This window comes from Vulpes vulpes, chromosome X, assembly GCF_048418805.1.
Source record: "Vulpes vulpes isolate BD-2025 chromosome X, VulVul3, whole genome shotgun sequence".
Classification (NCBI taxonomy): domain Eukaryota; kingdom Metazoa; phylum Chordata; class Mammalia; order Carnivora; family Canidae; genus Vulpes; species Vulpes vulpes.
Genome location: NC_132796.1, coordinates 2826291 through 2838277, shown reverse-complemented (window position 1 = coordinate 2838277; position 11987 = coordinate 2826291). Strand labels below are relative to the sequence as shown.

The following is an 11987-nucleotide window of genomic DNA, read 5'->3' as shown; positions in this document are numbered from 1 at the left end:
CTCAGTCTGACTGTTTCTGCAAGTATCACATCGACTTCATGACCCTCGGCATTGACCAGGTCTCAGCTGCTGCCCCATCTTGCATGACTGACAATCTTCTTGTAAAGAAATATCAGTTCTTCTCATCAGGATCGTAGGTGATGGTGTTGTGAGAGTCGGCATTTCCCCTGGATTATGACTCATGTCATGCAGGACAGTCTCAGTATAAACCTCAGTGATGTGCACCCATGCCCTTCCCGTGTGGTGGATTAGATGCATCTAGGGAACATTTTCTTGACCAGATTGCCTCATCCCTTTAAGTAAATATATCCATCAGAATTTCCTCTTTCTCCTGATGGCTTAGATCTCTTTCTCCCTCCCTTAATGATACCTCTATAGCACATTTAGTCTTAATGTAAAATGTCTCTGATATGATACTGATCCTGTTATAGCCATGCATTTCTGGATAGTTATATTGGAAGTGGATATTTGGGTATTTATAAATAAATGACTATCTGCACAATAACACGGATACAGAACACATGTTTAGTCAATTTATTCAATCATATGAAATCCAGTAACACCCAATAGGCATGAATGGTAGCGAGAGAGATGAAATGGCAAAAAGAAACATGTTTATGAAGAAAGAGAGATGATGCCAAGCAGAAATAAGGAGTGCTTTCTTCCTACTGTTGATCTGATTCCATGAGGAAGATGACACGTGACACAGCTAGAGGGAAGGAAACAAGACAGAAGGTTCAAGTGAGTTGACCATATAATAGCCTACGACGGTGGACCTCAAGGAGTATAATGTCAAGGGTCAACTTAACCCAGCACACATTGCCGAGGAAACTTCAGAGTCTCCATCCTTACAATATAGGAAGAACCACGAGAATTTTTTTGTGGATGTACATTGGATGGGACCTTTCATGATGCAGATCCCTGCCAGGACTTGGATAATTCCAGAATGCATGCTCATGGAGGTGGCCCATCAAAAATGATTTTACAGGATCTCTGATTAACTCACACTCTGCTCTTCCAATTCCAAAATCTCTGTGGCTTCAAGATGTCATATGTGGCTTGGAAGCTAATGTCTCCATTTGCTCTTGTATCCTCCATTGCTCCCCAAGAGCAGTGACACAGGGCGCCCTTTAGGCTATACAAGCATCATGGTTTGAAGCTCATCTGACTTTAGAAAGTTCAAAAATCACATTTTGGGGATCCCTGGGTGGCTCGGCATTTGCTGCCTTTGGCACAGAGTGCGATCCTGGAGTCCCGGGATCGAGTCCCGCGTCGGGCTCCCAGCATGGAGCCTGTTTCTCCCGCCTCCTGTGTCTCTGCCTCTCTCTCTCTCTCTCTCTCTCTCTCTCTCTCTTTCTCTATCTCTCTCTGTGTCTCTATCATAAATAATAAATAAATAAATAAATCTTTTTTAAAAATCACATTTTAAGGAAAACACCTTTTGCTGGTGAATATGCCTTAAAGGCATGTGGTACACCGCATGGGTAGAGGCTCTCCAATGCTTTTCTAGTCATCCCCACCAAACTGTGTCATCTCCTGCCTCTCTCTGAATGACTATCACTGGCGTGAATGTTGCGTGATGCACATTGAAACCAAATCTGTTTTTTAGCATCAATCACCTCATTTGGTTTTCAAACTCATAGGACTCGGGGTAAACAGTGTAATCTCTTGTAACAAAAACAGTTCTCTACTGACATAACTATTGGGTTAGTTGACGTAAGGCACTCATGACAGGTCATTGTTACTTACAGTATTTAGGAGGAGTTGGCATCACTGGGCTGGACAATTGTCTGGTAACAAAAATACAAAACGTGAAAAGAGGAAGAACCAATGATAACATCTCAATATTTGTAAGAATTTATTATTTTGTAATCTTAATATTTTAAAATTTATTTAAGAGAGAGAGCAAAGGATAGAGGACAAGAGGGTGATGGAGAAGTGTGGCATCTGATGCAGGGCTCTAACCTACAAGCCAGAATTGATGACCCAAGCCAAAATCAAGAATCGGATGTTTCACCACCCTGCCATCCAGACACCCCATGATTTCTTCTTCTTAATTGTAGATATTATACAAGATCATCCACAGAAGAGAAAGGTGAAAATGAGTTTGTTTCCTGAGAGCAGAGTTATGTATCAAGTGAAGGATGTATTCAAAAAAATATATATCAGGAGTCACATTACCAGTGTCGCCTAAGTATATGATATTTTCTTCTGGAATATCCTTTTCACTACTCAGCTTCTTGAACTTTGCAATGTCTTCCTCATTAAGATGAGCTCCTCTGCCTGGAAATCAGCATGCATAAAGTAGAAAATGCCCGTTAGAAACCCCAAGAATTTCTGAATACAGAACGAGAATCACTTATGGGGAAACCTAGTCTTTCAAGGAGTCTCAAACAATGACCATTGCCCTTGTGGCAATGTCAGCTGCCTGACTTGGTGGGTAAGAGCCGTGAAACCCTGTCCAACTGCACAGCCGGGCACTGTCCAGCATCAGCAGCAGGTCTCCAGGGACGCAGTAGGAACTCCATGAATCTTGGACCCAATCCAGCAAGAAATCCAATCGACTGCACCTCGGCCTGTGCCTCAGAATCTAGAGCTGACATGCACGTTGCTTCTGGACCCAAAACAACTGCAAGGACGGTTCTCACCTTCCAGACCAATAGCAGCCGTGTCACCCATAGTAATGGGAGACAGCTTCGTTGGTTTGTTTGTTTTCCATTAAAACCACAGTTCTCAGATGCCTCTTTCCATATTGACACCTACTGTCCCAGAGGCCACAGCCCCCATCTCAGGGCCTGTGTGTGGTTATTCATGGGCGAAAGAGTCAGTAGTATCACGACAACAATGCATTGGGAGCATTAAATGTGGTGAAGGTTTATTTGAGAAGCTTCAGCTGCAAGGCTGAAGAGTGTATGAGAAGAATGGTCATAAATTGCAGGAATTGGGGTCAACCTGACAATAGTTGAGACTGAAATTTGTTGACCTGTTAAGGAACTATTTATAATAAAACTCGTTTTTGTTTTTTTTTTAATATTCAGTTTTAACACTGAACTTATTTTTATATGTCTGGTGATTTAATAGCTCCCACAGCTACCAGCCCTTGTTTCCACATTTGTGTTTTAGAATAATTTCAGGATCCTTGACACAAAGCACCTAGAGACTTCGGATTTGTTTGCAGGATAATTAGTAATGTGCAGATGTACTTACTGGTTTTCTCAATGAAAATGCTGACAGTGGATGTGTTATATGGCCATGAAAATCATCAGGATGTAATACATACCGAAGAAAAAAACTGTTTTTGTCATTCCACCTTGGTCATCAGCATTGAAATCATAGGCTAGCAGAAAATTTGGGGTCACTTCAACAACTTGGAATACATTGTCACCTTCATCTGTAGGACAGAAGAAAAAATATATATATATAAATACTTACATATATATATATTACTGTCTTCACTTTATTTTTTTTAATTTTATTTATTTATTCATGAGAGACACAGACAGAGAGAGAGAGAGAGAGAGAGAGAGAGAAGAGAGGCAGAGACACAGGCAGAGGGAGAAGCAGGCTTCATGCAGGGAGCCCGATGTGGGATTGATCCCAGGACTCCAGGGTCGCGCCCTGGGCTGAAGGTGACACTAAACCTCTGGGCCACCAGGGCTGCCCTCCCTTTGTTAATTTATTGTAGATTGGCTTAACCATGGCGTGGTTACTGTATTGGTCACATTTTGTATTTGTTTATGTGTCCCCTCAACAGCTCAGTGAACATTAATGTTGCTTATGACAATGACATCAAGGAGGGTAGGGGGCACATTGCCTTCCTGCAATTAAATATTTCACACGTGCACTTAACCATTTCACACTTCCCAGTCTTGTTAAAATGTTTTCTAGTTACAATTTCAAACAAATGTTTCTAGTTACAGTTTCTGGTTACAATTCCTAGTTCCCCAAGGCCTGTTACAGTGAGTCCAGTAAAGTCATTCTGTTTCTCTTTTTTTTTTTTAATTTGCCATGTCCAAATCTATCTTTAAAAAGGTTACAAAATGTAGAAAATTAAAGAAGAGAACATTGATGATTCAGGCAAACAGAAAGATCATGTAAGAGTAAGGAAAGTGACAATGTTATTTAAAAAGACACTGGTAATAAAAGTTACTGATGAATATGTGTGGTGCAGAAGGGCAGGCATATAGTTCGCTTGATTGATGTATATTTTACTTATTTACATGTTCGTTATCTATTGTAATCTCAGACGAGGGCTGTAACTAGAGATTGACACACTTCAATTTTGATCGCATATTTAGACATCCGCCACTAAAAATCAGAAAGTTGTTTAGGATCCTTGAGAGGAGCTTAGGTATCTAAATCTTAACCAGCATCCCCTTGCTTCAGACACACGCTGAGCTTATGAAGAAATGTGGCTGCTGTTGGAAATCACTCTGATTTCCTTGGATTCTAAGTTAATCTCCCACACATGGAATCGAGTAAGAGATTTTAAGATTGTGGTTTAAAATGTATTCCATTAATATCAGAAAAGGAGACAAAACATGAGAGACTCCTAACTCTGGGAAATGAACAAGGGGTGGTGGAAAGGGAGGTGGGCAGGGGGCTGGGGGTGACTGGGTGATGGGCACTTGATGGATGAGCACTGGGTGTTATGCTATATGTTGGCAAATTGAACTCCAATTTTAAAAAAAAATAAAGTCTGTTTTGTCTGATAAAAAAATTAAAAAATAAAAAAATAAATAAAATGTATTCCATTAAGTAAAACAATGTCAATAGAAAAACTCGGGATAGGCCTGTTTGATTTAGTTCCTAAGGTCATTTTAAGTGATCTGGAAACCTTTTCCTTCACTTGAGAACCTTATGAAGTGAACATCCTAAGCACACCATGAATAATACTCAGAACTGGAAGGGGCTACTGGTGTCCCGTGATTGACCTGTCTGTGCACCACAAAATAAAGTGCTCAGAAGATTCAGGGACATGTGCACAGTCTCACTTCGAAGCATTGGTCAAACTAGAATTCAGGTAGACAGAGATCTGGAGAGAAGTCGAGAATCCCATTTCAACCTTATTATATCAATGAAAGCTTACACTTACAACCAGTATTGATAATATTGTGTTGTCCTAGTGATCCCTCAACAGACTTTTCCACGCATTCTCCATCAACCCTTAAAAACAAAAAAAACTTCAAGTGGATGGATGAAAACAAACTTTGGTCCATGGTTAACATTTTCTTTCTTTCCACCCCCCAAGGCCCTGCTTGAGGCATCACTGAGAGCCTATACACAGTGTGACACTGGAAAGACAAGAAATAGGTTTTCCAGGATCAAATATCATCTCGCAAGGATGTCTTTGTCTACACATAGAATCAGATCAGTAGGTCTGAAGACCAGCAACATATTCAAAACAGGCCAGATTCAAAACAGGCCATATTAAAGCCAATTAAACATGAAATTTAAATATTAGGAAAGAAGAAAAACAATGGTGATGTTTTCCACGAATACAAGTATACTAGATGTTGCCTCGAAAGGTCAGTACATGCACACGTATGTGCGAACTGAGTGAACTATCCTTCACGTGGATGCCCAGAATCACGTGTACGCTGCGCTTCAGGAAACCTCCTTGCAGAAGGAGAGGCCACACGCAAAGTCAACTAAATGCAGATGGACACAAAACTTGTAAAAATGACCAAAAAAGATCATATGGTATTCCTTGAAAATAATTAAAAGCTAACAAGTTTATCTCTTGGGATTGAGGTGTCTGCAATTTGATGGTATGTACATATAACATATAACCAATCATATTGTGTATTACCCATAATCAATTTAGTATCTGTTGAGATAGGAATGTGCGCAATCTGATTGTCCGTATATATAACATAAAAATCAACTCTATTATGTATTATGCATAATCAATGCTACAATTACCTAACATTGCACACATTAATATAATTATTGTATATTATATATAGCAGATTCATCCATTAAAAACTTAGGGAAGCCTTCTAGGATTATTAACGGAATGCTCACTATACTGCATATATATACATGTGAATATAAAATAATTGTTATATGTTGTTTTACCTTATAATTCTATAACATGTTTTATACGTCATCAATTATATGTGTACATTTATAAATGCATCCCCCCAAACATAATCCTCTTATTTTAATGTCCTAATTCTCATCCTTTTCGGTTTTTTATTCCTCACACTTACAGCTTGGAGCCCACTTACAGCTTCACGACTTAGGTCCTCAGAAACAGACTTCATTCCGTTTCTTATACGGCATGGTTTTTGATATATATCATTAGAAACATCATCTTCCCTTTTATTCCTGTTCCCGTTTCTCCCCCAACCTGACAGACGAACACCTTTCTCTCCTTATTCTCAAGCCTTTCCTGGCATCAGTTCTCCAGCCAGTAGGTTTGCCCAGGAATTTCTCAGCCTTGCAATACTTCACATCTTGTTTTCTGCTTGAGTCCCCTGCCTTGCAAACCTTCCTGTTTCTCTATACTGCCTGCTTTTTGAACTCCTAAGGGAGCACCGGTCAGCAGCCCAGATCTATCTGGATTCAAATAACAGCAAACAGTAAAAAGTAACAGCTCTCCACCTCGAATGTAAGTATAGCTTTTAATCTTATGGGCGGTGGATCTGTTTGCAAGATTTGGTGCTTCTGGCCGCTCTCCATTTACTTGCATTAAATGATCCCTCTTGCTTCATTGTAGACTTCTCGGGACCTTCTGAGGAAACTTAAATGTTGGTATGAAATGATTGGTATTTGCAGATGGAGTCATCAAAGTATGTGCTTACGGTTACCTTCAGTGTAGCAATAAATGTCAAGTATGTGTGTCCATCTGAGACAGAGACAAAGAGAGATGTGTGCAGGTGCTCAAATTTTCTCGTTGATTTCAGGCCCTTTCCATTGATCTGGGTGCCAGCGTCTGTCCCCTTGCTCCTTCTTTGTTTGAACATCCCAGTCCACCTTCAGAAGCACCCTACACCTGCCCTGTGACAGTCACACTTTGTAAACATTGGCCAATTTTTGCTACTCTCATTCCACCTCGTCTTCACTCTTATAATAGAATTTCATGCATAGTGTCGTTACTAGTTTATAGATCTCTGTAAGGCTCTATTTTGACCAATGAAGCTCAAAAAAACACAAATAAATTTCCTCACGTTCTCTTAGTTTTGTGAGTTATTAATAAAGTGCCTGGAGTAGAGCGGTCATTTTATAAATAAGACTTGAGGCAGCAAAGGCTCTGGTGAATTTAGCAATGTAATAATGATTAAAATATGCTACTTGTGAGTTCTTCAGGATACAGAATAATTGAGCCAGTGGCAGGAACCCTATGGTCACAGAAGCATGAGAACCATCTCTTTAAACAACAAGGTGTACTAACTTGATAAAGATCTCAGACCATCACACTCTTTCACATCCTGACATTTCAGTGCAAACAGTGAATCAGATGCCCCTTGAGGGCCAAGCATTTACAGGCAGTTTTAGTCTGTGTTATTTTTACTTACTTGACATAAAAATTGAAGAACATTTTGAGTCTTGGTGCGTCCACATTGATACCTCTCATATAAACCCTGAACGGGCCGTTCTCCGCAATCTTGTCAAGGTTGTTGGATGATACGTACAAGGTCTTCCATGGTCCTGAAATCTAAAAGTAAAGTTCTCATCAGTAATTTTACTCAGTTTCTTTTCATTTTCTTCAACATCGGCCATCCTGGCTCTCTTTTCTCTTTTGCATCAGCACAGAGCTAACTTTATTGAGTGACGCAAGATTTATAAAATACTGGGAAAACCCAAGCCAACAGCAAAACAGCAAATCGACATATTCCTAAAATACCATAACCATTCTTATCAACTGCAACGCCTCAACCCCAACAGCTCATTGGCTGATGCACATTCTCTCTTATACTACAGGAGAAATGTAGAAATGTGGAATTACTAGAGAATAGGAGACATGTCCAGTAGAAATATGTAAAGACACGATTAACAGAGGCATTCTGAGTTTCCAAGTAGACGGCTAACGTTGGAGTACAGACATTTGGATATACATATTAAACTCCCCTCCCCATGGAAACCAAACACACATACATATCAGGCTCCCCACATGGAACCCGCTTCTCCCTCTGCCAATGTCTCTGCCTCTCTCTCTCTCTCTCTCTCTCTCTCTCTCTGTGTGTGTGTCTCACGAATAAATAAATAAAATCCTAAAAAAAAAAAAAAGACCACCTTGACAGGTCAGCGTGTACACAATACCTGTGTCAGTACATTAGCAAGGGGTAGCTGGGCATCACAAGCCAAAACGAGTGCAAGACACAGCAGTAGAATCTTCATGTCTCCAGAACCTCTCGATTCCTCCTCTGGAGAAGCTTCAGAGTTGAGTTACCTGTTGACGAGATTCTCAGTTTTCATCACTTTATATACTATATGTCTATGGATGTGGCAATGTTTGACTTCTTGTCATTCTTCACAAGAGATCATTGTGCAACACTGAACATAAACATCCTGGTTGGCAGCGATATACCCCAAAGATCTGTCAGACCCCGGGCGTGTTGATCATCTCTCCCGTATCTCTAGAAATGACATTTAGAAGCTTGTCCACCTCTAGTTTTGTTTGGGTCAAGCCTGCTATATATCTCCTGTCACATGGATACTAATTCAGTCTTGGAAAAATCAAACATCACCTTCACTTTTTGTTCAGTGAGTTTCATGGAGATGACCTTCCTGTCCCAGCACAACTGCTCCCTATTCCTTGTGGAAAGATGGGGAGACCTACATGTGAATATTAGAGCATGCAAACGCATAGATGCAAATGTCAAGATGCAAGTATGCAGTCATCTGGTCGCCCTCTCTTTCCAAATGTCTGAAGTGGTGAGCTGGGGGAGACATCACTTTGGAGGTTCTTTAGGGACCAAGATCTGCAGTCTCCTGAGCATGTCTGCCCCTCTAACCTTATGAATATCAGATAAATATGTATCTATGGAAAGCTCATAGGAAAGTGTTTAGCTTGGAGAAAACATATCTTACTTTGTTATTAGTATTTTTAATAAAATCGCGGATTTGGTAGATAAAAGAGTCTTTTAGGAAGCTGTTACCATGATCAGTTCATTCAACATTCAATAATTTGCCACTCATCCTTACAGCTTAATAAAATGAAATAACAAAAGAACAGGGATCTTGCAATCCTTTCGCTCACATTTGGTCATTTATGGAATAGTAAGAGTGGGTTGTGGGGTAGGAATTTTTCAGTTATGGAACAGGTAAGTGGGCTGTGGCGTAAGAATTGTTCGGTTACAGAATAGGGTAAGTGGGCCATGGGGTAAGAATTTGTTGGTTACGGACCGTGGGGTAAGAATTGGTCCATTATGGAACAGGATAAGTGGGACGTGGGATAAAATTTGTCAGTTTTGGAACAGGGTAAGTGGGCCATGGGGTAAGAATTGGACGGTTATGGAATAGGGTAAGTGGGCCATGGGGTAAGAATTGGTCGGTTACGGAACAAGATAAGTGGGACGTGGGGTAAAATTGATCGGTTTTGGAACAAGATAAGTGAGCCCTGGGGTAAGAATTGGTCAGTTATGGAACAGGGTAAGTGGGCCATGGGGTAAGAATTGGTCAATTATGGAACAGAGTAAGTGGGCCTTAGGGTAAGAATTGGTTGGTTACAAGATATAGTAAGTGGGCTGTGGGGTAAGAATTGGTTGGTTATGGAATAGGGTAAGTGGGCTGTAGGGTAAGAATTGGTCGGTTATGGAACAGGATAAGTGGGCCATGGAACAAGAAGAGTAAGACTGGAATATCCATAATAAATGAGTATCTATTTTAAGTATGATAAGACCAGGGTTAATATCGTGTGAAACTCAGTCTGTCATGAACCTTTGACCCCCTCCAAACTCGTGTGTTGACGTCCTAGCCTCCAGAACCCCAGAGTGGGATGCACTTTGGACATAGGGTCATCGTGAAGATATAGGTAATTAGGACCAGGTCATGGTGGAGTAGGGTGGGCCCCTAACCCAACATGGCTGATGTCCTTATTTGGACACACGTGCCCATAGAGTGTGCGGTTTGATGCTGCCACAGCCCAGCGACCTTCCACCTGCAAGAAGACAGAGGTAGAGCAGACTCTCCCTTAGAGCCTGGGTACAGAGCACAGGTCTGCCCACATCCCTTCACACTCTCTGGCCTCTGCATCTCCAACATAAGGCATCTCTGTTGCTCTAAGCCAGTTTGATTGATGGATGGATTGATTGTTTCCACGGCAGCCCTTGCAAACTCATATAGCTCTTGGGATTTGATAGGGACTTGGAGGTAGGCCACATAGACTAGCTTCCCTGGCAGCTCCTTTCTCCTCTGGCTGAGTCAAGTGAACTCATGGAAGACACTTTCGTCCAAGGTGAAGAACACAGGAGGGCATGAGAGGTCAATTCCCAAGCCAGCTTCTTGGAAGGCATCAGGAGACTATTCCTAAAAATGCCTGACCAGCTTCAACCAAACAATGCATTTTCATTGGTTTTCATTCCCCTTCCATTTTTTTTTTTTTTAGCCGACATTGAAAATGGTGACAGGTTAAAATTATTGACTCGATTTATTTCTTCCGAGGGACCATGTGGGCCCCACATTCTTGGGTGGTTTTCCTTCCTCCAGAGATCTGATTATGCTCCGGGTGCAGGACAGTGTGTTCTATCTTGATTTCACAAATTCTTTTTTGTTGATTTCCAAGGTACTTTATTTTCCCACAAAGGCAACAAAGACAACTGAGGAGGGACTTCCCTGTCAAAAGGGTATAATTAATTATCCATAGCAAGGACTCAAAATTCTCTAAGATTGTCATACCTTCTGAGTTACTGTTTCTTGCTTGGGCTTTGGCTTTTCATCACCTTTTGATGAGACGATCTCAGGACTCCTTCTTCTTCTTCAGCTGACCCAGTTTGGGTCATCGAATTGAATTCTTTCACTTCTCTTTCTCTTTGGTTTTCAACCCATTGATACTTTTCTAGGTTTTGTACTCCACTGTGTGGGTCATCCCATACTGTCTGTGTCTTGCACGGAAACAAAAATCAGTCATTTCTGTATCTGGCAACCTCATCCATTTTCAGCATTAGGACGTGGATACGATTGTCATCAGCCGACAGGGGGATTGAGTTTAATATTTAATTTAATGCTGTCCTGAGTGGTTCCCTTGAAATACACTCACTTCCCCTCAACATGCCATTTGGGTCCTAATTATGTCAATTACCTGGGTGTTTTCACTCCGCGCACACTAAGGTAGAACAGGAATGGTACATTGGAGGCCCAGCTGTTAATATTCAAAAGATTCTGTGTTGATCTCCCTTTTTTTTTTTCTTTTCCTATAAAATGGGATTGTTTTAGACACCTGAGACCCCTCTTCAGATTTACAAGGGATGCCATGTTCTTTGCTTTCTAATTCATGCATTTGTTTGGATACCGGTCAAGACTCTGATCTCACAATGAATTCAATATTCTTATTTTTTTCTAGGATTATCTCTAGGAGCTTAGGTCTCCTCTCTTTGCCTTTTGCCTTTTCTTGTCTACATATTCATGGTAAAATAAACACATAACCCTTAGCTAAATCCATTAGCTGACTTGCTTCACTAAGGGCCAGGAACAGAAAAAATGAACCACCCAGAATTGTGGAGGTCGTGGGTGGGTCACTTGATCTGGGGCATGGCTTTCTTACCTGTGTGTGTTTAAGAAGTTCATGGTGGTGGCAATAAAGGCCACTATTCTTGCCAAGTCTGCAAAGCCTTGTGTAATTTCCCCAACGTTCCTCACCAACCCTACCCTGGTCCACACACCTGCAAACGTGCCATCCTCTCCTTCAAAGCACCCATGGGCACCTGTGTGATTCTGAAAGTCGGCTGCCAGTCCTCGAGCCTAAATGCCACTGAACAATCGGTGTCAAACTTAAATGCTTCAAGATTAACTTTCCTATCCGCCCCTACCCCCCCCCACCC

At 41.2% G+C, this 11987-nt stretch overlaps 1 protein-coding gene across 1 annotated transcript; it reads right to left on the bottom strand.

The window, feature by feature from the left end:
• Window positions 1–665: 665 nt before the first annotated feature.
• Window positions 666–8346, bottom strand: LOC112932382 (odorant-binding protein-like). The gene is made up of 6 exons (XM_026015314.2): window positions 8269–8346; window positions 7524–7663; window positions 5096–5166; window positions 3281–3391; window positions 2182–2283; window positions 666–709 (listed from the first exon to the last, which is right to left on the bottom strand). Exons 1-6 carry the CDS (start codon window positions 8344–8346, stop codon window positions 666–668), a joined length of 546 nt encoding a protein of 181 aa, XP_025871099.2.
• Between the last annotated feature and the right edge of the window lie 3641 nt (window positions 8347–11987).